This window comes from Haliotis rufescens, unplaced genomic scaffold, assembly GCF_023055435.1.
Source record: "Haliotis rufescens isolate VD_foot unplaced genomic scaffold, xgHalRufe1.0.p SCAF_1, whole genome shotgun sequence".
Lineage (NCBI taxonomy): Eukaryota > Metazoa > Mollusca > Gastropoda > Lepetellida > Haliotidae > Haliotis > Haliotis rufescens.
The window spans coordinates 87,967,057-87,994,918 of record NW_025963779.1 but is presented as its reverse complement, the minus strand read 5'-3'; the positions used below and the strand labels follow the sequence as shown (position 1 = coordinate 87,994,918).

The window sequence follows — 27,862 nt, the reverse complement described above, 5'->3', positions numbered from 1 at the left end:
GTATACACCGATGTCGCCAATATCTTAGTGTCTACACCGATGTCACCAATATTTTATACTCAGTATACACCGATGTCGCCAAAATATTACAGCGTATACACCGATGTCACCAAAATCTTACAGTATACACCGATGTCACCAATATCTTACAGTGTATACACCGATGTCGCCAATATCTTGCAGTGTATACACCTTTGTCACCAATATGTTACAGTGTATACACCGATGTCGCCAATATATTAGTGTATACACCGATGTCACCAATATTTTACACTCAGTATACACCGATGTCACCAATATCTTACAGTGTATGCACCGATGTCACCAATATCTTACAGTGTATACACCGATGTCACCAATATATTACAGTATATACACCGATCGATGTCACAAATATCTTGCAGTGTATACACCGATGTCACCAATATCCTACAGTGTATACACCGATGTCACCAATATTTTACACTCAGTATACACCGATGTCACCAATATCTTACAGTGTATACACTGACGTCACAATATGACATAAGGAGGAAAATATGGCAGTTAGTCATCGAGTAAGCAGCACGGACAGACGGTCAGCACCACCACGACACCGTTCTTCACGTTTTCCACATATTGAAACAATAACTCACAAGAATACCATTCCAATTCCACGTCTATCTAAACATATCACATATGTCAATTTTTTAAAGGAAATTGTTGACAAGATTGCGTGGTCTCTGCTCAGTGTTATCCCTGTTCTAGGCGTTAGTAAAGTGGGCGTGTAACAAATGGGTATCGGGGATGCCATGTGGCGCTAACATGCCATCACAAAAAGGCAATTCTGTTCCGGATACGCAAAAACTGTCGAAAACATCATATTTATTATTTTGCATCACTCTTTTGCTGTTAGAGTACTTGTTTATTTGGTTGAGTAAAGCAAACATGATCTAGCAATAGTTTAGATCCGTAGTTCCATAGAAGGACCGTACCTCATCCTTGGAAAAGATCGTCCTCCGTGACATGACATAGATCATTCTCCATGATATGATATAGCTTATCCTGCGTGACATGACATGGATCGTCCTCCATGACATGGTATAGCTCATCCAGCGTGACATGACATTGATCGTCCTCCGTGACATGACATAGATCGTCCTCCGTGACATGACATAGATCATCCTCCGTGACATGACATAGATCGTCCTCCGTGACATGATATAGATCGTCCTCCGTGACATGACATAGATCATCCTCCGTGACATGACATAGATCGTCCTCCGTGACATGACATAGATCGTCCTCCGTGACATGACATAGATCGTCCTCCGTGACATGACATAGATCGTCCTCCCTGACATGACATAGATCGTCCTCCGTGATATGATATAGCTCATCCAGCGTGACATGACATTAATCGTCCTCCGTGATATGACATAGATCGTCCTCCGTGACATGGTATAGCTCATCCTGCGTGACATGATATAGATCGTCCTCTGTCACGTCATAGATCGTCCTCAGTTATTTGATATAGTTCATCTTCCGTCGCAAGGCATAGATCGTCCTCCTTGACCTGACATAGATCGTTTTCCTTGATTTGATATAGATCGTCTTCTGTCATATGGCTTAGATCGATTTCCGTCACACTGCACAGATCGTTTTCCGTCACATTTATTGATTGTCCTCCGTTACATGTCATAAATCGTCCTCTTTGAGGCATAGATCTCTCTCCTTTATCACATGGAATAGATCCCCATCCGCGACATGTTATAGATCGTCCTCCGTAATATGGCATAGTGTTAGGTGTTGATTCCCAAATTGAAACTATATGCAAAGACGTATATACGCCCTTGCTATATGTTAACCCAGAAATCTGTACGTAAAATAATTAAGTGTGAAACCAATAAACAACCAGCAAATGGTACACAATTAACAATCCATTGCGAAAAGTGACCTTCACACGAAAGCTGGTTTGATGAGACAGGCAAACGCCCGCTCCACTTATATAGTCCAATAGCTTACAGAACTTTCCACACAGTGCCAGACCAGTCTACTGTCATAAGAACATCACAGGATATTCCACTTGTTTCTATAACACTTGACATTCATCCATGCTATTTTGCACATCACACTAGCATCTAAATATAGTAACTTCCTCACCACTGCTTAAAGTAAATCGTATAACATTCCTGATAACTAATCATTGTCCAAATACAATGCAATGACCTTCTACCGAATCTCAACCGAAACAATATAATAAAATTACAATTATTGTTTAACAATAAAATACACTGCCATATGACAATAGTTCGTCCTCAGTCACATAGCATAGATCGTCTTGGTACACATGGTATTGACTATAGTTTTGAAGGATGCATCTTGCCATTCAATGAGTGTAACGGTGTGAAAATGGCGTTCTATAGGGACGGGGTAGGGACGGAGAAACGAAGCAATACTTTTTGAACATACACAACCGAGCTGGTGCAACAACAAGAGTGATCAATATATGTCCCGCAGTAGGACGGCAGCTGTATGCACTGAAAAATACACGTATCTCGCAAACAAGTTACAGGGAGCTTACGTATTGCAGCAGCAGAACGCCAGTAAGAGAACAAATTTCAATATTCACTAAACAGTGAGATAATATCCTGCAATAATGACAATGCAGATGGATATTAACCTATTATAACCCAAACGATGAGATAACATATTTCACGCCGACAGGACAGCGAGATAACATATTTAGACACTAACAGAAGGATCTGATTATTCAGTAACACACATTTAGAAGAGAGGCTGACAGAACAACGAGGGAACATGTCATAACCTTGTCAAAACTAGGAGATAAAACAGAAAGCAGAGAGAGAGAACGTAATGCGACGCCGAGAGTCAATGAGCTTATTTAAACGCGTAAGAGATGACATCCTGCAGGTGTGAGTCAAAGTTTCATATTGTCTGTAACAGAGTCAATGCTACATTATATGCTACAGAGTCAATGCTACATTATCTGCAACAGAGTCAATGCTACATCATCTGCCACAGAGTCAATGCTACATCATCTGCCACAGAGTCAATGCTACATTATCTGTCACAGTGTCAACACTACATTATCTGCCACAGAATCAATGCTACATTATCTGTCACAGAGTCAATGCTACATTATTTGTCACAGAATCAATGCTACATTATCTGCCACAGAGTCAATGCTACAGTATTTGTCACAGAATCAATGCTACATTATCTGCCACAGAATCAATGCTACATTATCTGTCACAGTGTCAATGCTACATTATTTGTCACAGAATCAATGCTACATTTTCTGCCACAGAGTCAATGCTACAATATCTGTTACAGAATCAATGCTACAATATCTGTCACAGAATCAATGCTACATTTTCTATTACAGTCAGTGCTACATTATCTGTTACAGGGTCAATGCTGCATTATCTGCTACATATTTGTTACAGAGTCACTACTGCATGGTATATGTTACAGAGTCACTACTGCATAGTATATGTTACAAAGTCAACACTGCACAGTGTCTTAGAAAGTGAGAGCTACACTGCATATACTACGTGGTCCATCTGTCTGCCACATTCAGCCAACTCCAGCACCAGTGTCAGAGCTATCAAGAGATGTACTGTTATCGTGTGTTCTTGAACCCAGGCAACGTCATCCAGGAGCATCTCACAAAAGGAGCAATCAGCTGTGTAACAACTACATCACTCATTATCTGGTAGGACTCGTGCATAGATTACTCCCAGAGCATACGCGGAATACCTGAGCGAGCGGACCTGTGGCATGTTTGCGATTCTGTCATGAAGTGATGGCTAATGTTTTCACCACAGTGGCCCTTCCCGAAAACACCTGCTTGTGACACCACAAGCCCTACCCCTGTGTCTTAAACGAGCACCTGTTCCATACGTAGTGACGACAGAAAAACGGTACGTGTCAGGTGACGTCACGTCATATCCAGTGATTATATACTCGTAAGTCTACAGGCTGTTGTTACCTTCTCACTTCCTGTATCGCTGTTCCACCTGTCTGTGGGCGATTCCCAGCGCCTGCGTCTAAACTGTTATTCAACTATCAACAGAATTATCACCTGTCGGTTTGTCTTCAAGACAGGGTTTGTGTTGAACTGATCATAGAATGCTACAAGTGCCCCACGATTACTGCTGAGTGTAATGTGAGATGTGACGTCGTGAAAGCTGTGTCAATCAGTTAGTTTGTGAGGGGGTAGGGCAGTCTCTATTACATAACCAAGGGCATATATTTAATAAATCATCCCCTTCAGAACTCTAGCAGCCAATATTATCCCCCTTTCACCCCTGGAATTCAAAGAATTCCGGGTTCCTTAATACTCGAGGGTTCCTGTATAGAATTTTTAATAATTTAAACGTCTACTTGACTTTATTTCGATGACTATATGTTAGTCTAAGGGTTATGTTGATTATGAAGGTATATTCCAGCCATACCACGGGTGGTGCATAAGGTATCAATGCCGGGAAAGAATCAACATAAACTACCACTACCATGCTTGACACCCAAGCATGTCAAATAGTTTCACAAAGTCAAAAATTAAGATTTTCAGTATACAATATTTATTTTGTTATTCTTGATTCCAATTATTGTTTCTAATATTGCATGTATTCATTATTTTATCAGAAGTATCGTCAGTTTAATGTGTAAAATATGTTAAGAATAGGCCACGATCTATTCTGGGCTTCCATGTCTTAAAACTTTTAAGCTCTGTCTTCTGCGGCCAATCACCATAAAACGTGCCTGTACGTAAAAAAAGTGCCTATGCATATAAAAAGTGTCTGTGCGTATAAAAAGTGCCTGTGCGTATCTTATTTTAAACATCTATTTTCGGACCTAACATCGATGTGTCCAACACAATGCATTTACAACAAAGTGTCTGCAACAAGAAATAGATGCTTTGTTTAGCTGACAATGTCATAATCCGACAACGTGGTGCACATGGTAGATATTTCTGTAGATGACTGGAGATACACCTAAATGAGTGTTTTAAAGAGAACATCCCAGAATAAACAATGAAAGGCTCTGCTCAGCCCACCTCTCCCAGATTACAAGCAGGTGCTTACTACAACTGCATAAAGTCTAGCCCCGTCCAGGCTCTGTTTGTGATCTCATGATGTGTACGGCATGTTGTCTGCAGCATGTTGGCTCTTATAAAGCATCGTATTATAGTTTTGTGGCAGAAGCGGTTTGGTGGAATTGATTCAGTATTTCATGGCCAAGGTTGAAGCGGCATCTACTTTTCTTATTGAAATATTGCATTACGTGTATTTGATTTTTCACTCATTCCATAGCTTATGAATCTCCCTTTTAGAGGTCTAAAATTATTAAGAGGCGGATATTGCTGATTGTGTGTTCCCGTTGCTCATAGTATCAACCTCTGGTTTGTCTTTTCCAGACTATTTCCAGTTTAGGTTTTGAAATGTTCACCAATCACTTAGTGAAATGATCTGTTCTTAAAATTGTCCTGATCAGCGGGAATATTTATGTTAGAATAACCCCAGGCTTATTCAAGAGTTTCTCTAAATGTCTCTTCATTTATTTTATTATTTCTTGTGCATGTTGTTTTCAATGATATTGAATATGATACGCTGTTCGATGGGCTAGACTTGCGGTTTGTAAGTCTTGACGGAAACGTAAAAGTCTGTTAAAGTTTCAATTAAATTTTCCATTATTGATATGTGATAAAATAAACAGGATCCGACCGCATATTCAAAGGTTCACTGTAATTACCCCCCGTAGTGATGGCGTTACGGGATCGCACGAGGAGAGCTGAGTGGAAACGAAGCAGCTACTTCCGGAACACACAGTCAGCCACGTGCATACTTCCCCTTCCTGCGCGCGACACTACGGACTCCAAGTGCACGTGCTAACAAGCCAGATTCACATGTGTGCTCGAGTGATGTGAATGACCACATTTTTGTTTGTGTTTGCTTGAGTGATTACACAAACCATCCTAGGTTCACTGCGAGGATTGCAGCACAGCCGAAAACGACACACACGCCATCAGCAACCAAACAGAAAAAAATGACGGAAACATCCAGCTGCAAGATTTTAAGCAAGAAAAGAAAGTAACGCATTATGTTTTTTCAGCTAATTTCTTCCCTTAAATTCCTGATTAACTTTCGTCATACAATGCCTTGTTAATTACGTCTTTTGTTAAGCAATGTGTTCCAGATGCCGTAATATAGAAGTCGTTGTTGTATTCGTCTTCTGTTAAAGAATATGAACCAGATGCCGTATACAATGCCTTCTTATATACGTCTTCTGTTATGTCATGTATTCCGGATGCCGTTTTATATAATTCCCTGTTACGCTTGTCTTCTGTTATAGAATATGTTCCAGATTCAGTATTATATAATTCCCTGTTACGTTCGTCTTCTGTTATAGAATATGTTCCAGATTCAGTATTATATAATTCCCTGTTACGTTCGTCTTCTGTTATAGAATATGTTCCAGATTCAGTATTATATAATTCCCTGTTACGTTCGTCTTCTGTTATAGAATATGTTCCAGATTCAGTATTATATAATTCCCTGTTACGCTTGTCTTCTGTTATAGAATATGTTCCAGATTCAGTATTATATAATTCCCTGTTACGTTCGTCTTCTGTTATAGAATATGTTCCAGATTCAGTATTATATAATTTCTGTTACATTTGTCTTCTGTTATAGAATATGTTCCAGGTTCCGTATTATATTATATCCTGTTACATTCGTCTTCTGTTTAAGAATATGTTCCAGGTTCCGTATTATATAATTTCCTGTTACATTCGTCTTCTGTTAAAGAATATGTTCCAGATTCAGTATTATACAATTCTCTGTTACATTCGTCTTCTGTTAAAGAATATGTTCCAGGTTCCGTACTATACAATTTCCTGTTACATTCGTCTTCTGTTAAGAATGTATGTTCCAGGTTCAGTATCATACAACTTCCTGTTACGTTCCTCTTCTGTTAAAAATGAGTTCCAGATGCACATATGTACACTCGTATTATATACAACTAAAAAACAAAAAGGACTATCCTATTCTTTAATATTACTCTTGGTTAAATTGGCATGACAGCATACAGGAAGTAGCATATTTCAGTAAGTGTAACCGCGATAGCTGGGATGGGAAGTTGATTTTGACAACGAGAGACAGGTGCGAGTACATTTACTGACGTATTGATTCACGTTAGGTTCCTCAAAGCATATGTTATGACATAAAGGGTCCAAGTCACACCAAGCAAAACAAAATGATCGGATTTGTCTTTCTGGCTTACAGCAAGGGAGGACTCGTCTACACGGGATATTCATATTCCGACTGTTCTTTTCGTTCATTTATTGGGAAATGTGTAGTAACCAGTTGGTAAACTCGTGATTCACCTTAACCGGTTAATCGACCCGTGGAGATCCGGGGTAGAATAAATCTTCAGCAACCTATGCTTGTCATAAATGGCGACTAGGCTTGTCGTAAGAGGCGACTAACGGGATCGGGTGGTCAGGCTCGCTGACTTGGTTGATGCATGTCATCGATCCCAATTGGTTGGATCGATGCTCATGATGTCAATCACTGGATTGTCTGGTCCAGACTCGATTATTTACAGACCACCGTCATATAGCTGGAACATTGCTGAATGCGGCGTTAAACAACAAACAAACAATAACCGGTTAATCTCGCGAAGGGTACCAGTAATATGTGTTCCAAAATTGCTACATCGGTGTAAAAAGCGCACATCTCAAGATAAATTTCATCCTCAGATTCGATCTGTTGCTGTGTTTCTTAAACGCGTCGGTTATGTTGAAACGTTAAAGACGTCAGGTTGAAATATGTATGTCATGTTCACAACGTCAAGAGCTGGGACCCGTTCCACAAGGCGATCTTAGCGCTACGACTGTCATAAGCCCATGTTTTAGTATGTAAGTTACGATCATCTTACCGCTAAGATTACTTTGTGGAACCAGGCCCTGGTCTATAACTCCGAATATCATGAAGGCACAGCCAGGGACCCCGTGTAACGTTTTTCATGTAGACACCGTGTAGACCAAGTCTATAACCCTAATAACGTATGTCATGAAGTCATCGTACACACCCAGTGTATAACCTACAGTAACGTGTCATGTAGACACCGTGTAGACCAAGTCTATAACCCTAATAACGTATGTCATGAAGTCATCGTACACACACAGTGTATAACCTACAGTAACGTGTCATGTAGACACCGTGTAGACCCAGTCTGTAACCCTAATAACGTATGTCATGAAGTCATCGTACACACCCAGTGTATAACCTACAGTAACGTGTCATGTAGACACCGTGTAGACCCAGTCTATAACCCTAATAACGTATGTCATGAAGTCATCGTACACACCCAGTGTATAACCTACAGTAACGTGTCATGTAGGCACCGTGTAGACCCAGTCTATAACCCTAATAACGTATGTCATGAAGTCATCGTACACACCCAGTGCATAACCTACAGTAACGTATGTTATGTCCACATCGTGAAGACCCAGTGTATAACCTACAGGAACGTATGTCATGTCCACATCGTGAAGACCCAGTGTATAACCTACAGTAACGTATGGCATGTCCACATCGTGAAGACCCAGTGTATAACCTACAGTAACGTATGTCATGTCAACATCGTGAAGACCCAGTGTATAACCTACAGTACCGTATGTCATGTCCACATCGTGAAGACCCAGTGTATGACCTACAGTAACGTATGTCATGTCCACATCGTGAAGACCCAGTGTATGACCTACAGTAACGTATGTCATGTCCACATCGTGAAGACCCAGTGTATAACCTACAGTAACGTATGGCATGTCCACATCGTGAAGACCCAGTGTATAACCTACAGTAACGTATGTCATGTCCACATCGTGAAGACCCAGTGTATAACCTACAGTAACGTATGGCATGTCCACATCGTGAAGACCCAGTGTATGACCTACAGTAACGTATGGCATGTCCACATCGTGAAGACCCAGTGTATGACCTACAGTAACGTATGTCATGTCCACATCGTACACACCCAGTGCATAACCTACAGTAACGTATGTCATGTCCACATCGTGAAGACCCAGTGTATAACCTACAGTAACGTATGGCATGTCCACATCGTGAACAACAAGCCTATAACCGTTCACGCACTGATACGTCTCGCCTGATTTCCCGACATGAAGTGGCGATATCTACCAGATGGCACTCTCAATCCAACAATAACATCTTAGTCACTACAATATTCAAAAATGCCCCAAACACGTATTTGTCTGTGACCTATGTGACCTTTGTGTGGTTATGTTTATACACAAAGACCTAATCTGTTAGGGCTGCTCTTATTGGCAGGTAGAAATATTTTCCTATATTTAAAAATGTTTCTATTTCCTAAACTTGAAAGAAGAGAACTGAATGTTCACTATTTTTCTACCAATTTTAATTCCTTGCAAATGCTGCACAAAGGAAGCACCCCCCTTGAAGTTAATACACGGAGTATTTTCCCAGAGCCACAGACATATTTCAGATGATGCGGACTAACATTTGGATGCAATACGCTACGTATTATTGCTGCACACGGCTCCCTACCGGGGCAAAGGGGCTTACGTACAGCGCAACAATGGCTACCAGACTTCGTATGGCGTCTGTTTGAGATTTATTATTCATATCCATTACGCGTGTATTTATGCGATAATATTCGTGTTGGTCAAATGCAAATCGCATTGTGCAAAGGCCATGTACTTTGTTTTAAAAAACGTCAAAACCCAAGGAGTGTTTATATTCTTATTGTTGCTGCGACAAGAAAAAGAGAGAGCAGAGCTTAAACAAAATGGAAGTCACACAATCAAGTGATTATATTCATGAATAGGTGTGAAAGTGTCAGTGATGACACCAGATGTTCTGTTTATATGAAACTAAAGGACCAATGAATTTCAGCAACTCATAAAGTATGATTTGTATTGAATTATTGTATGATTATTGTTTTGCTTATTTACCGTCAATAAATATATTTTTGGCTTTTCTTGCCCATTAATTTATAAGAAGTTTATCTCATGTGTTTATCTCTCGTGTGACATGACACTATTGATGCGTACAGTAGTGCAAATGTCAACGTGTGACATGATACTATTGATGTGCACAGTAGGGCAAATTGCAACGTGTGACATGACACTATTGATGTGTACAGTAGTGCAAATGTCAACGTGTGACATGATAATATTAATGTGTACAGTAGTGCAAATGTCAACGTGTGACATGACACTATTGATGTGTACAGTAGTGCAAATGTCAACGTGTGACATGACACTATTGATGTGTACAGTAGTGAAAATGTCAACGTGTGACATGACACTATTGATGTGTACAGTAGTGAAAATGTCAACGTGTGACATGACACTATTGATGTGTACAGCAGTGCAAATGGCAACGTGTGACATAACACTATTGATGTGTACAGCAGTGCAAATGTCAACGTGTGACATGATACGATGGATGTGTACAGTAGTGCAAATGTCAACGTGTGACATGATATGATGGATGTGTACAGTAGCGCAAATGTCAACGTGTGACATGATACGTTGGATGTGTACAGTAGTGCGAATGTCAACGTGTGACACGACACTATTGATGTGTACAGCAGTGCAAATGTCAACGTGTGACATGATACGATGGATGTGTACAGTAGTGCAAATGTCAACGTGTGACCTGATACGATGGATGTGTACAGTAGCGCAAATGTCAACGTGTGACACGACACTATTGATGTATACACTAGTGCAAATGTCAACGTGTGCCATGACACTACTGATGTGTACAATAGTGCAAATGTCAACGTGTGACATGACACTACTGATGTGTACAGTAGTGCAAATGTCAACGTGTGACATGACACTATTGATGTGTACAATAGTGCAAATGTCAACGTGTGACATGACACTACTGATGTGTACAGTAGTGCAAATGTCAAAGTGTGACATGACACTATTGATGTGTACAGTAGTGCAAATGTCAACGTGTGACATGACACTATTGATGTGTATAGTAGGGCAAATGTCAACGTGTGACATGACACTATTGATGTGTACAGTAGTGCAAATGGCAACGTGTGACATGACACTATTGATGTGTACAGCAGTGCAAATGGCAACGTGTGACATGATACGATGGATGTGTACAGTAGTGCAAATGTCAACGTGTGACATGATATGATGGATGTGTACAGTAGCGCAAATGTCAACGTGTGACATGATACGTTGGATGTGTACAGTAGTGCAAATGTCAACGTGTGACACGACACTATTGATGTGTACAGCAGTGCAAATGTCAACGTGTGACATGATACGATGGATGTGTACAGTAGTGCAAATGTCAACGTGTGACCTGATACGATGGATGTGTACAGTAGCGCAAATGTCAACGTGTGACACGACACTATTGATGTATACACTAGTGCAAATGTCAACGTGTGCCATGACACTACTGATGTGTACAATAGTGCAAATGTCAACGTGTGACATGACACTATTGATGTGTACAGTAGTGCAAATGTCAACGTGTGACATGACACTATTGATGTGTACAATAGTGCAAATGTCAACGTGTGACATGACACTACTGATGTGTACAATAGTGCAAATGTCAAAGTGTGACATGACACTATTGATGTGTACAATAGTGCAAATGTCAACGTGTGACATGACACTATTGATGTGTATAGTAGGGCAAATGTCAACGTGTGACATGACACTATTGATGTGTACAGTAGTGCAAATGTCAACGTGTGACATGACACTATTGATGTGTACAGTAGTGCAAATGTCAACGTGTGATGTGATAAAAAAACATCTGTGCTTCATGTAAAGTAGAGTACAGGTAAATGTTATGTTATTGAAAATAACAACATAATATTTGGTCTTTCGTCTGATCAATTTTCTGAGTGTGATGTTACATAACAAACAATCGTATTGTCATACGCCTCTATAGACGATGTTAATAACCAACTGAAATTAGTAACATCATGCTATGGATAACACCATGCAATATGAAAATCAGATGTACGAATTCCCGTGTTTATTATGTATAAAACATATTTAAGAAATAAACGACGAGTGGGAGGATGTTGATAAAATGTACAATCTTTAAAAGCTTTACCCAAATATTAATAATAATAACTCCCTGAATAAAATCCATTTTATGAACAGGTGGGTCAAGTTTGGTATTTCCCGTATATTCTAACAATCCTCACATCGATCATCTGTACCTTTTCTCCTTAAACCGACTGTCATCTCTCTCCCACATTGGGATGCTAGCGTTCGGCCACTGCATCTATTTACGTAACCCAGCTACATCTATGGGGAACAACTCTCAGACACTTCCCTCTCAAAAATAAAGTCGTCCAATATATAGCGTCATCAAGTTGCGAGCGCATATTCGAAGACGTCATGATAGAACAATGTTTTATAGTGAAATAAATCACGCTTCGTTCTACATTGTTCTTTGCGATTTATCGCGTTGCTATCTTATATATCAAAATTATAATCAGCGAGCAATTTGGAGATGATTATTGAGATACATATCAAGCTGCCCCGTACATAGCGTACAGACTGTACAGCCTTCTCTAACACCAATCTGTACGTCGACCCCGCCGACATGACGGGAAAATTGGCTTAGTTTGGGTATAAGTATCCCCCACTGTGTCGGTACGGCTTCCTAAACAAATATAGCGACGAATGTTAAACATATTTCATGTTTGCGTTAATGTTAAATGACACAAGTCTTGTAAACAAATCAAGGGTTAATTTTGAAAGCATTAAATTCTGCTAAATTATTTGATCCGTCCCACCTCTCTGCGTGGCATTCACAACACTTGCCCTTTGCTAATTCGTTCTGCATATTTGAAACTGAGAAATATTCCCCACCGTTTCAACTTTTTGCCACCCGGGTCTGTTTATCTCCTTCTCGCATTTCAAACGAATTATGCCCTAATACCTTTTGAAGCAAAACACATGCATGATTGATGCGGAATACGCAACACGCGACATTATCGCTTGACTTTCACTGACTTATCTAATGGCTTACGCCCTAAAGAAAAGATTTCATTTTGTTAAAGATCAAGATAAAGTTATTGCTTCTCAGGAAGTTAGGTGACATCGCGTTTTAATCTTGGGAATGTCGTTCCTTGCAAAAGTCGCAGGAGTGTGAAGACAATTTGTTTGTCCTTCAGTCCTTCGCAAAGCAAAACTAGTATATGTGTTTACAAAACAATGTACTACATATTAATACATTATGTTCAAGGTAACAAGGCCACAGCCGTTTAGTATTTATTGTTCGGATTTGTATCTAGGCTGACAACGTAGACTACGGGGATTTTACCATGACAAAGTCTACTGTTTTCGGATATATCTTTTCTTGGGCAATTATTTTATGCCATTCATTTAACATTTTTTTATATCCTTCAAGAGAGATTAAAATTTATGAGCCTTAACCATTTTTGTTAGCTGTTTTAGTGAGAATAGTAAGTACAATTATGCATTAACCTGTTCTTGATCAGAAAATCACTTATCAAATATGTATTTTTACGGAATGAAAGCAAATGTGACCCAATCAGTTAAACCTTAGATTATTGTCAATAACTTGGAACCAAGGCAACAAGATTAACAGGAATAATTGCAGGCACCTTGCGGCCCAACAACTGGCTGCAAGAGTGTTACATCTAGAAGACGACATCTGAACAGTTACATCTGTAACTACACAGCAGGCAGCGCCGCCATCGTCACAGCGTTCCCACAACTGCAACACGGGCCCATGTTGTAACAAGCCGCGGCAGCTGGCACGACTCATGTAACGGGAGCTCCACGATACGGCAAAAAACATCGTGAACATTCATGAAGAAGCTAATGAGGAACCAGTGGCCAGGATGTGGTTCTCATGAATGGGGGAGTCGTCCACTGAATTCGACAGCCTCTTTGCAAAGCCAATGTCTAATTTGGAAGTGGACAAATTGGGGAGTCACCCACTGAATTCAACCGCCAGCTTGCAAGCCAATCTCTAATTTGGAAGCGGTCAGGGTACAGCATATGTGTGATAAAATTCGTTGGCCCATTACGATTTAATTTCGTTTTAACGATATTATATATTCATTTGTTAAATTATAACATTAAAATAACAGTTTTAACTTAATTTAAAGTGACACTGAGTTTTTTATACCGTAAAACTGAAAACAACGCAGAACAGATCATTGTCAGTGATCGAATGAGTGAATAAGTTGAATGTACTTAATCGCTCTTTGAACACTGTTCGGTTATATCGCAGTATGGCAACTTGATGATTAGTGTTGGAGAAAAGCCAACAATAATACCAGTCGTAGACGTTTACCTCTTTGGTGAAAACCAGAACCAGTGGAATAGTGCTAGCAGACCAAGGAACCTCATCTAGGGGAGAATCTGGGATTCGAACCCAGGACAAACAGATCGTGGCTCGGCAAAGTAATGAGTAACACCACCTAGACCACAGAAGCGCCCTGACTCACTCCCCACTGGATAATGATATTGTATTCCCTCGGTGCATGATAACATGCCGAGAAGGTTAGAATCTATCATAAATAGTTTACATTCCACGCGATAGTGTGTGATGATATAATATTACGTTTTCGAAAAGCGCGTAACTATATCCAAGCTATTTCCTTTAATTATTATCTTGGGTGAGGGTAGTATATATAGTGCTTGTGTGACACATCTTTCACAAGTGTATTAAACACACATGTGTATGTCCCTTCCAAGTCGCTACAGAACGCCGTTTGTCCTCCAAGATAATACTGTTTGGGTAGGCACTCCCCCGGTCACAAACCAGAAGGTTTGCAAATTATGTTTAAGTACTGTAGTTATTGAAATCAGAGATTTAAACATAATCTTCTTGACATCTTGGGTTGCAGAAAATAGTGCACTTTACGTATAAACACACAGGCCAAGGAAAACAAAGATATCTCAAAATCAACATAGAGTCATCTATACATTAAGATCTGACCCATTTGAGTATATACAAGCCGTACTGCCTCCCACAGACAAGTGCAAACTGCTTGACTTCAGTAAAGGCGAGGGTTGCACGACTCAACAGTAGAGGTTTTGACGCCCAAAGCTAAATTCATTCACGTTCTCGACATGTCGGAAATAATAATAATTCCATCTCCGTTCTGACATAGCAATTCTTGTGTTTTGTGGGTCGCTCATGACGTTTCCCTATAGGGGTGTACGCTTTGTCATACACGGTCTCTCGTCAGCAGTGTTTCAGTGCACGAAATTCTCACACATCGCTGAAAAATGCTACAGAATTGTTTTGAAGGAATGGTGAAACAACTCCCTGTTATGCGTTGCACATACGTTGACTTTTTGTGTGATTGAACAAATACATTGAATATCTTTGCAGGGGATTCATATATACGCTGATAGGAATGGACGATACAAAACTCGTCTATACTTTGAAGCAAAATAATAATGATTGACAGATGGACAAATAACTCAATAATTAATGGCTTAAAAACAAAAAATGAAAAGCTTTATAAACAAAAGAATATATGAATGAATGAATGAAGAAATAAATAACGAAGAAACTTACTAGCTGGATAAACAAACAAACACACAAACAAACAAACAAACAATAAATAAATAAAAAAATAAAAAAACCTAAATAAATATAATATAAAATAAACAAAATAAATAAATAAATAAATAAATAAATAAATAAATAAATAAATAAATAAATAAATAACACATTATCAATCAAGTCATGGCCATCCTCGTCAATTCCTCCCCCAGGTCGAGAATTTGGGTTGTAGAGTTTCCTTCAATGTAACGCCAGGGAGAACCTCGTGTCTGAGAACGTTGGGAAACTGAGTTGAACTGTTTCAGATGTTGCATCACAGATGTTTGGCCCCATGCTAGCCTGTGTGTTGAACATGTCGCTACAGCCCCACACAATACATACACCATGCTATGGAACTATTAGACAAGTACTCACCCACGCGGCGATGATGACGTCTACGAGTGTCACTGTCATCGTGGTTGGTTAATGTGACGATCTTGTAAACTCCTATCTGCACACATTCACGTATGTATATAGTGACCAATATGAATGAGTTAAACACTTGGCATCCTTCTTGCTTCACGTCCAAGTTCAACTGGATACTTCTCCTGCACGTCTAAACCAACATTAATAAGACTGACAAGCATCGCCATGGTTGCTGCTGCAGTGTTTGGGAGGACATCCCCTCCTCCGACACTCCTCACGCTGCTACAGACGCCGTCTCAACCCTCCCACTCGTCCGCGTTCAGGGGGTCCCCCTTTCTCGGCTTGCAAACGCCAGACCATAAGCCATTTGTACTCCGAGCTCTGCCTCACGTTGCCTCCTCTCATCACATAATGCTTCGTTGTGTAATTGTAAAACCTGGAAAAACATTTTACTTACACAAACCATTATTCTCTTGAAAATAAAGGGAACAGAAAGTTTTAATCAAGGGAAGCTTGTAGGCTTCTCCGTTAATGCGATAGTATATTTTTCAATCCCGATTGAAAATAATATTTCGTTTTAAATAAACAACATCAGAAGAAAAGAATTCTACGACGTGGTCGTTTTGGGATTAATTGAATAGTCATGGAGGAAATATCATAATGATATGATTAAATCAAGAATGCCAATTAGCATTGCACAGTAATATGGCATGTGGAAGATGTCATACTTTGCTGCATTAGAGATACAATGTCCTTCCTTGGACCACCTCTGAATCAGGTTTTTACATAATTTTCTAAACCATTCGCATAGTATCGTGTACATTGGGTAGTGAAAGTTATTCTTTGGGTATTCAGTATACTTTTGGGTACTCGGGTATTTTAAACCAATGAGTTTTTAAAAAAAATGCTGATTCGGGATATTTCTAACTTGCATCTGTTCATTTTGCTGCCCTAAGTGTGTCACATGTCGCATTCAATCAGTAAATATAGAACTGTACATACAAGTACGCAAGCGGAAACGGAAACATTAGGCAATTACGTACAGTCTTGTTTTACGATTGAGTTCATGCGAATTTCTACGTAACTCAAAATTATATGGGGTAATGTGATATTCTTTGCGCATATTACGCAATAACGCAGCTTATCTGGAACTCTGGTCTGTAGTTCCTGATCTGGACACCTATCATCCTCCCTAACAAGAACGTACCATGCCTTGTGTACCAATGTGTTATCGGTGAAACATAAGATGCTTCAGACCCAAAGTATCCAGGAACAAGCATTAGTCAGTGTGTGCCCCATCAGCTCAAACAACATACTCAACCAGCTAGATAAAATGATAAATCGTGGTCAACATGTCCTGCTCGCTATGTACATGTTCATTAATGGGTCAAAGGTCAGATTGTGAGGCTTTTAGTAGCTACCTTTCACTCTGAAAAAACACTTTATAGTTTCAAAGGATTAACATTGTAAGCTTACTGGATTTTGCCATGTGTGCGGTTGTATGATAAATTGGTATCTGTTGTTACGAAACGATGACCATGGCTTGCAGAATGCTAAAGCAGGAATATGTCGTCCATTTCTTCTCACTTGTGCAGCATATCATACGTGTGGCAGTCGTCACTAGTGCACAGTGACATACACGCACAGGGTGGTAGCAGTCACGAGTGCAAAAGGACACACGCTCACTAGGGGTGGCAGTCACTGTAGGCTCAAGGCAGTAGAAATATGGACGTAGGTGCGTGAATGATTGAAACATTGCTGTAGGTGCGTGAATGTATGTAAATTGCTGTAGGTGCGTGAATGTATGTACATTGCTGTAGGTGCGTGAATGTATGTACATTGCTGTAGGTGCGTGAATGTATGTACATTGCTGTAGGTGTGTGAATGTATGTACATTGCTGTAGGTGCGTGAATGTATGTACATTGCTGTAGGTGTGTGAATGTATGTACATTGCTGTAGGTGCGTGAATGTATGTACATTGCTGTAGGTGTGTGAATGTATGTACATTGCTGTAGGTGCGTGAATGTATGTACATTGCTGTAGGTGTGTGAATGTATGTACATTGCTGTAGGTGCGTGAATGTATGTACATTGATGTATGTGTGTGAATGTATGTACATTGCTGTAGGTGTGTGAATGTATGTACATTGCTGTAGGTGCGTGAATGTATGTACATTGCTGTAGGTGCGTGAATGTATGTACATTGCTGTAGGTGCGTGAATGTATGTACATTGCTGTAGGTGCGTGAATGTATGTACATTGCTGTAGGTGTGTGAATGATTGAAACATTGCTGTAGGTGCGTGAATGATTGAAACATTGCTGTAGGCGCGTGTATGTATGTACATTGCTGAAGGTTCGTTAATGAATGAACACTTGTAGGTGTGTGTATGTATGAACATTGCTGTAGGTGTGTGAATGTATGAACTGTGTTGCAGGTGCGTGAATGTGTGAACATTGCTGTATGTGCGTGAATGATTGAAACATTTCTGTAGGTGCGTGTATGATCAAAGGATGATTGAATAGTACGTGGATGATCAAAGGGTGATTGAAGAGTACGTGGACGATCAAAGGATGATTGAAGAGTACGTGAATGATCAAAGGATGATTGAAGGGTACGTGGATGATCAAAGGATGATTGAAGGGTACGTGGACGATCAAAGGATGATTGAAGAGTACGTGAATTATCAAAGGATGATTGAATGGTACGTGGACGATCAACGGATGATTGAAGGGTACGTGGACGATCAAAGGATGATTGAAGAGTACGTGGACGATCAACGGATGATTGAAGGGTACGTGAATGATCAACGGATGATTGAATGGTACGTGAATGATCAACGGATGATTGAAGGGTACGTGAATGATCAACGGATGATTGAAGAGTACGTGGGTGATCAAAGGATGATTGAAGAGTACGTGGATAATTGAAGTTTAGAACATTTGCTGTTATTTTGCGAAAGATCGAACAATTGATGTAGGTGAATAGTTAAAATGTTTCCTGCAATTGCAGAACGGTGAAAACAGTGTTGGGTCATGCGAAAAACAGAGTGCAAAAAACATTCGAAAGTGATAGATAATTGATTGCCAAATAACCATTTTCATCTACCAGTATTTTGGTTACAAGAAAAACCCAGTATAATGTGGTGTTTAATTGTGACATCGCCTGAACTACAGGCAAAGGCAGCACAACAGACCACATACGGCTGCTCCACAGCTGTCAGAGGAGCTGTCTGCAACAGATGCACATATGCACTATTCTTAAAACACAGGATGCAGAGGTGCAGAAGGTATTGTTACAAGCCAGCCTTCAATATATCTCGCCCGTAAGAACAAGGATAACACAAAGCGTTCTGTGAAAACATCACTTCTAACCGCAGACCTCGTGCATCTATTTTAGAGAAAATCGCACAATAAAGTAAACAGCGATGGGGAATTTTTTTATCCAAGCTGTCATCGACGATTTTGCAAGAGTGAGAAATATATCTTATCCTGATAAAAACATGATTACGTAAATCAGCAATCTAATAAAAAACACATTATAAGCATATGTTCAGACATGTGCTTGGTGATGGACAGTGACCAATACACCAACTAGTTCAAAGGTATACTTTTCCCTTATCATTACCTATCGTTAGATCTTATCTTGAGTTCAAAAACAAGGCAAGAACAGGGGAAATCATAAATATGATCAAGATGTGAGGTGAGGTGGGGTGAGTGAGTAAGTGAGTGAGTGAGTGATGCTTGGCGGAAGTAGTTTGTTTCTCGTTAACACCGTACTCAGAGATAGTTCAGCTGTGTAGTATGGACCAGACAAACCAGTGATTGATATCATGAGCAGCGTCCATGCGGTCGGGATACGATGCTACGCAATCAACCGACCCTGATCATCTGATCCATTAACGCGCTTGTACAATAGATCTCAACTCGCACACGGGACAGGGATTGCAGAGCATTTAACGAAGTGGACATCCGTGTTCCCTCGAGTTGAGTTTCAGTTTTCATAACCCACGACCTCATTTAAAATATGGACAGAAACTAGTTGGAGACTCTAGCCCCCGATCAGATGACACAAAATGGGCATTTCAGATAAAAAACGTGAATTCTGCTTATTGACAGGGTATAGACTCGTAATATTTCCTGCTTTACCAGCACTTGCAGAGAGGAATGAGTGGCTAGCCACATATCAGAATGGACTCCGTAACACAATCATTCATTTGTTATGACTCTATGTTCGTGTAGAGTTATATACGACTGTATCGTGTATATTATAATTAAAGGCCCGTGGCCCTGCAGTACTGAAAGGAACCATTCCTCAATACGGTGTATATTTGAATATGAATAATGTTAATTTTAGATGCCTAGAACATATCAAAATCAGCAAGACACATCGGCTACTGACATTACCTATGTGCAATGTCATGTCCATGTTCTTGGTTTGTTGGCCTAGCAATACGGAGCGAGTGAGTGAGATTTTACGCCTCTTTAGCAATATTAAAGCGATATTACGACGTTGGACACATAACAAAAAATGCCTTCACACATTGTTTCCACATGGGAAAACGAAGCCTTGGTGGGCGAGTGTTAGAGCCATTAGGCTACCTCATCGACCGGAAGTGGCTAGAAGCAAGGTATCAGATGCCATGATGGCCGCACAGCTTGCTCTTCTGAAACAGCCATTGCTTGAAGGTATACTGGGGGATCTGCCGACCAGATACGGACAAGAGACAAGCGAAGAAACGTCATCCCAAGAAACGACGGATATGTATCATACATCAGATGCAAACAGTGCTTGAACTGAGTCAGTGTTGGTTGATATATAATTGTTGCGATTTCCTTCCTTTATACATCGTTCGTAAACTTTCATGACTCGTCGATGGTTGCTGTGGAGTCCATCTGAAGCGAAGACGGCATCAGGGCTGATCATCTCCTGCAAACAGCCTGAATCTCTGTGCAAACAGCGGAGGTGCCGTTCCTCAGTCGCGCTGTGCTTCTATATGCTTTACCAACACTAGACAAACACACCAACCCAAGACAACAAATACCTTAAGCCGTGACTGCTGAGAAAAACAGACGTTATCATTACTGACACACTTTGTGGTGAACTCAAATAGGTTGAAGCGTATGTTGAAGGAATTGCTGAATGTTGGTGCTGCGTTGTGAAACACCTGCACGGACAGGTGCGGGGACGGACGGACAAAGGGAATGGTCAGCTGGCCACACAAACATATCGGACAGGTGCCTGTTTTCATATGTGTCTGTCAACTGCCGAGGAATCATTGCACAACAATACTATATACACTTGGACTGTTCAGTGAGTGGATAGTGTTTTACGCCGCGATAATACAATAAATAAATAATCGAGACTGGACGAGCCAATCCAGGGACTGATATTATGAGCATCGATCTACGCAAATGGGATACGATGACATGCATCAACCAACTCAGCGAGTCTGACCACCCGATTCCGTTTGTCGTCGCTTCTTGCGACAAGCACTGTCATGCTCACTTTTACTTATTTTGTAATTTGTTCAAGGTATTGTGGAACACACGTGGAGATCTGGTCCAGACTTGATAATTTACAGGCCACCGTCATATAACTGGAACATTGCCGAGTGCGGCGTTTAATAACCAACACACCAGGATAAATATTATCCGCGCTGTCATAATAGCAACGTTGTAACTAACCTGGGCCAGTGAGACAGGCGCGACCCATCTGGCACAGGGAGACATAGTTTAGCCACAGTGACTCGTCTGTTCCAGGGAGACAGGATTTCACCACAGCGAGACATAATTTAGGGACAGATGGGTCGCCGTGGCTAAATCCTGTCTCCACATAGACCCGTATCGGTCCCAATGAGACAGGATTCAGCCACTGGTGTTTTGTCAGGTTCTAGATCGACGGATTTATGTGTTGTGCTGTTGACAGAAAAATGAATAATTGAAAAAAAAATAGTTTCAGTGGAATTTGTTTTAATCGTTTGTAATTCATCCGTTCTTATCAAATTTAGCTCCTAATTACAAGGAAGCATTCAGCAAACTTCTAAAACGACTTACATAAGTAAGTAAGTAGTTTGGAGGGTGTGTTAATTGCTTTGCTTATGTTTCCTCCGCTTCAAGTGGCTATCGACGCCTTAAGTGTCGGTATCGCATGCACACTAAGGGCCACTTCCTGCCTTATCTGACACCATTACAACTCTCTGGTTTGTGCATGTCTCAGACAGTAAACATAAGGTAAATCTCAGATTCTGAAATTCCAATCCACATTGATGATGAAATGACATTTCTCGACGTCATTACCCCAGTTACGGATTGGTATACATGGAGAATGCATTTTCAGCCTCCTGGGGAGTATGCTTTACTATGACTAGCAACATAAACAGTTTTGCCGTAACGCACAAATATATTCTTTAACGGCGAGCACATGTCTACAGCGATATAAGGTCTTGAAAGTCTCTCTCCCAACATAATAGTTTTAGTGTTAGCATTTTTGTCTATCGCTACCATGTAATTTAAAAAAAATAATTATCGCGAACATTGCAAGAGACATCGTACTGTCGGTACTGCCCCTAGTCGGCAGTGTGGGGGCCGATCCCGATCACACGGAATAAAGTGGTCACATATGGACAGTTTACTGGACAATCGCTGACAGTTTCACTTTTACTCAATGCAAATATGAATAAACAAGACAATTACCAAACAGGTAAGACACTAATTGTTTATTTGAAATTATCTTTTACCTGAACTGTCTCATCCATTGCTTGAGGCGAATATAATTCGCTGTGTCTAAATACGTAATGGGATATTATACAAAACAATCATAGCAAACAATAAAGACAGTAACAAAATAATGAAACGATCATTGTTTTATTGACGACAACAGTTACTCGTGGCTTGGCTACTGTCTTGTCTGGTCCAGGGATCTGTGCAAATAAGGTGGGCTACAAACCGTAAGACTGTTTTAATCAACCAGCTGAAGATGAGGATGGCCTTATCCTCGAAGATGACCCTATGCCTGCAACACTACGGTATACTATATAGGTTCACCATTAAGTATGTTTTCGTATATCCCTCTCTCGTTTATTATTTCGTCAACGTGTAGCGGCCAGAAAACGTCTGAGTCCCGTAAGTGGATTCGAACCACAGACCTTCTGATCTGAGGTCGGACGCCTTATCCACATAGCCCAAGAGGTTAACTCCGCAAAGGGTGTTATCTGTAGGGTGACTAATCACCCTGCTAGAAACGTTGCCTTCAAATTAGTCAATGAACAGCAGAACAGCATACATGTCGATATATGTAGTGTAAGTGAATGGTGAGGCTGCTTACAGAATTATTAGACGCGTGTCTAGGCGGGGAATTACTGGTCTGTTTCTTCGGGCCAAATAGCATCCCAAATTGGGAGACCTTAAGAATACAGTACCACAACCTCTCGTAAGGACGATCTCAGCCGTAGGTCACATGTCTCAAAGACAAGCAACCAGTTTTTGTGAGAATCCGTCGGACACGAACTCGCGACCTTCCGACACCTAACCGACTGAGCTACGTCCACACTGTGAAACTAAGTGCACATTTACCTAGTCATGCCTACGACGTTACGGAACTGAACGAAAAGGGTCGAATAGGTGGCGGACACTTACGAAGGTTACGGGTAGGCATGGTATCTCGTGACTTTAGTCTACGAACGTTTACGAATGATCCCGATGCCTTTTGGCGCACTCATCCCATTCCTTAATCTACAAGATACCAAGTGGTGAGGAATGAGCCAATATGGCGCGAACGGAAAACGGCACCAGGCGTCAGACGTCAGACGTCGAACTCGCGAATACGCATGAAATTACATGGTATTTAATAATTCGTCGGGTGATTTTTGTAACAGAAAAGTGTGGTAGGGAACACTGTAAGGATGATGTGGATAAAAGTAAGGAACGAGGGAGGCATGAACATGGCTAGTGACGACACAACAGTGAGTGGCTTGTGTGAATGTTCCAGGACAGTTTCCAGCAGCCAAATTATTCGACACAAAACCATTTCAACCTTTTCAATCGTTTTTGTGTGAAGAATATTATAATTAGGAGCCGCTATAGAATCTATAATAGCCCCTAGACGGGTACCTAACCCTAATGATCGTAAAGGGGTGAGGATCCAAGGGCTGAGGATCCAAGGGCTGAGGATAGAGTTCGGGGTAACCAACCCTAACACTGGCGACATTTGGATGTGTTCTGCGCCAATATAATATCCCTAATAAACTGCATTCTTGTGCATAATAATGAAACTTGATGAACCGAAAAAATAATATATGTATATTAGTTCCCATTTATATCCATTTTAGTCACTTGAATTACAAGAAAAACAAGAAATAAAAAATAAAAATAAAATAAAAGTGCTTTCGTATACTGGCGCTTGCTATAAAATGCGCCGCCGCGGGCTATATTCAGTAAACAAATATTTAAAACTCTCAACACCGCTGGGCGTATTCAATGACATTGCGTGTAGAGATGATAGATCACTGGGAGGAGCTTATACACACTCGATGACCCCTGACGTCACAGGGCATTGTTTCGCCGGTGTGTGACTGGCAATACAATTATACAAATTATGTCATAGGGTATTGTCACATGTTTGAAAAGTTTGTGGTACTGTATTCTAAAGGTAGGCCCGAAATTGTTGTTATTTCAAACTTGAGTGAGTAAACCAATTTGCATCGGGAACTTGTAAACACAACATTATGAAATGCGTTGGCACTTGGGAATTGACCAATTGTATAATCATGGGGTGCAATTAACTGTGTTACAACTCGTGAACAGATACGACTAAGTAAGCTAGTCCTCTCAAGAGTCGCAAGCACTAGGTTTTCCAGGATCGCCTGTGTTTCGGTCGGTTCACCTGTATCGTCGCGTGAACTTGGTCATCTGGTTGTCAAGGATCGCCTGTGTTTCGGTGGGTTCTACTGTGTCGTACCGTGAACTTGGTCATCTGGTTGTCAAGGATCGCCTGTGTATCGGTGGGTTCTACTGTGTCGTACCGTGAACTTGGTCATCTGGTTGTCAAGGATCGCCTGTGTATCGGTGGGTTCTACTGTGTCGTACCGTGAACTTGGTCATCTGGTTGTCAAGGATCGCCTGTGTTTCGGTGGGTTCTACTGTGTCGTACCGTGAACTTGGTCATCTGGTTGTCAAGGATCGCCTGTGTATCGGTGGGTTCTACTGTGTCGTACCGTGAACTTGGTCATCTGGTTGTCAAGGATCGCCTGTGTATCGGTGGGTTCTACTGTGTCGTACCGTGAACTTGGTCATCTGATTGTCAAGGATCGCTTGTGTATCGGTGGGTTCTACTGTGTCGTACCGTGAACTTGGTCATCTGATTGTCAAGGATCGCTTGTGTATCGGTGGGTTCTACTGTGTCGTACCGTGAACTTGGTCATCTGATTGTCAAGGATCGCTTGTGTATCGGTGGGTTCTACTGTGTCGTACCGTGAACTTGGTCATCTGATTGTCAAGGATCGCTTGTGTATCGGTGGGTTCTACTGTGTCGTACCGTGAACTTGGTCATCTGATTGTCAAGGATCGCTTGTGTATCGGTGGGTTCTACTGTGTCGTACCGTGAACTTGGTCATCTGGTTGTCAAGGATCGCCTGTGTATCGGTGGGTTCTACTGTGTCGTACCGTGAACTTGGTCATCTGGTTGTCAAGGATCGCCTGTGTTTCGGTGGGTTCTACTGTGTCGTACCGTGAACTTGGTCATCTGGTTGTCAAGGATCGCCTGTGTATCGGTGGGTTCTACTGTGTCGTACCGTGAACTTGGTCATCTGGTTGTCAAGGATCGCCTGTGTATCGGTGGGTTCTACTGTGTCGTACCGTGAACTTGGTCATCTGATTGTCAAGGATCGCTTGTGTATCGGTGGGTTCTACTGTGTCGTACCGTGAACTTGGTCATCTGGTTGTCAAGGATCGCCTGTGTTTCGGTGGGTTCTACTGTGTCGTACCGTGAACTTGGTCATCTGGTTGTCAAGGATCGCCTGTGTTTCGGTGGGTTCTACTGTGTCGTACCATGAACTTGGTCATCTGGTTGTCAAGGATCGCCTGTGTATCGGTGGGTTCTACTGTGTCGTACCGTAAACTTGGTCATCTGGTTGTCAAGGATCGCCTGTGTATCGGTGGGTTCTACTGTGTCGTACCGTGAACTTGGTCATCTGATTGTCAAGGATCGCCTGTGTTTCGACGGGTTCTCCATTGACAACACAAATGATCCATCAATGAATATGCCCCCATACTTAACACATTTCCTTCCTTGCGTTAGTTTGCCTGTAACTTTTATCCCCCGCAAAAAATAGACTTGAAACAGGAAATAGTAGGCACGTTGAGAGGGTCGCGGAAGAAGGAAGTTAGGAACTTCAAAGGAAGGTCTTTGATTCATGCTGCACATATCTGTGTAATCGACGTCTAGTAGCGACACAGGGGGAGGAGGAATGAATGAAAGGGAGGGGCCTTTAAGAGGCTTGCAGCACAGGTCAACTATTGAGACTTAAAACTCTGCCAATTACAGTTTTTTTCATGTCAACATGCAACATATAATTAGACTCTGAAGTTTCGAATAGAAACAGGAAATGAGCTGTTCTTACAATCCGCAAGTAGATGCCGGACTTGATATCTCACGTAATTCCCCTCGCAGAACGGGATGTTTCACAGCAACACGAGATCTGAGATTATCCTTTAACGTGTTCTTTGTGCCGATACAACAGGTTTACAGCCTGTCATAATAATTGGAAAAGTGTATTCTCAGGCATGCGAGCTGTATTACTAGATTAACTCTAAGGATATGTAAAACACGAACACATGCTTTTGTTTAAGGGTTCTTGTTGGTGTAAGCTGTGCCTGTATGTTCGGACCAAGGTTCAGATGTGATTGTAACCAGTTCCAGTAGGGATGCTCCTCCTCCCAGAGGAGGGGTTATATTCCTTCCTCCAAGACATCACCTCCACACACTCGTCCCATTACAAGGTTTTCTCACTTAATAAAACAGAAGAAACAAACCTTGTTTTCTTACAAGCACTCACGTGGTGGCCATTACACGAGAGAGTAGGAGGGAACCGGTTGATGCTGGTCATTGCTTCTGAAGTCTGGACAGGTTCAGGGATCAGCTCGTGCCATTTCTCGTATTATGGACAACACAGGGTCGAGTTACTGATGATTGATACTTTATGATGAGGATAACTCGCATGCGTTGAGTTCCACGATTACTTTAACTTATATTGCTTGTTATCTATTTAGCGCAGGTCTAGCGAAACGGACACGGCAATCTGTATTTGATGAAGGGACTTACATGTGTGTATACAGATGCCTCGGTAATGATCCATGATGTATCTGTTATTCCGGAGGTGTGTGTTTTAGTGTCAGTGCGTTCTTACTGGGATATGGGTTCCCATCTCATATTCCACCGATTATTATTCATATCCGTTCTCGTTTTCACAAAGGTGGTAGACGATCAAAATATATGACCACTCCGTAGCAAGTCTTCAATACTTTGTAAACACATCTTCAGTTTCTATAAATGAATATGAAATGAGATTCTCCGGGCTCCTCTATTGTACATTCAAAGGTAAATAAACAAAACAAAATATCTCATTTGAGAGACTTAATGTTTGTCACGTATTAGACCTATGGGCAGGGACTGTGAATAACATGAACTTGAAAGAAAAGCCTCACTTGATTCCGGGGAGGGTTCAATCTTGTATCTATTGTTTAACTTTTTCAAGGTTCATTAATTGTAATTTATTGTAGTTATTGTACTGGAAAAGATCCATGAAACAAAGGCATCACATACCAAGCAGTGACAGTGGCATACCATGCCATGTGG

General features: G+C 41.0%; 1 protein-coding gene across 1 annotated transcript in view; it reads right to left on the bottom strand.

Moving 5' to 3' along the window:
* LOC124119732 (ADAMTS-like protein 3) overlaps positions 1-16,347 on the bottom strand; it is a 135,592-nt gene extending 119,245 nt beyond the window's left edge. Inside the window, exon 1 of the mRNA XM_046482362.2 lies at positions 16,020-16,347. Within this exon, the coding sequence (XP_046338318.1) occupies positions 16,020-16,058 (39 nt within the window). The 5' untranslated portion in view covers positions 16,059-16,347. The remainder of the gene's footprint in view (positions 1-16,019) is intronic.
* Between the last annotated feature and the right edge of the window lie 11,515 nt (positions 16,348-27,862).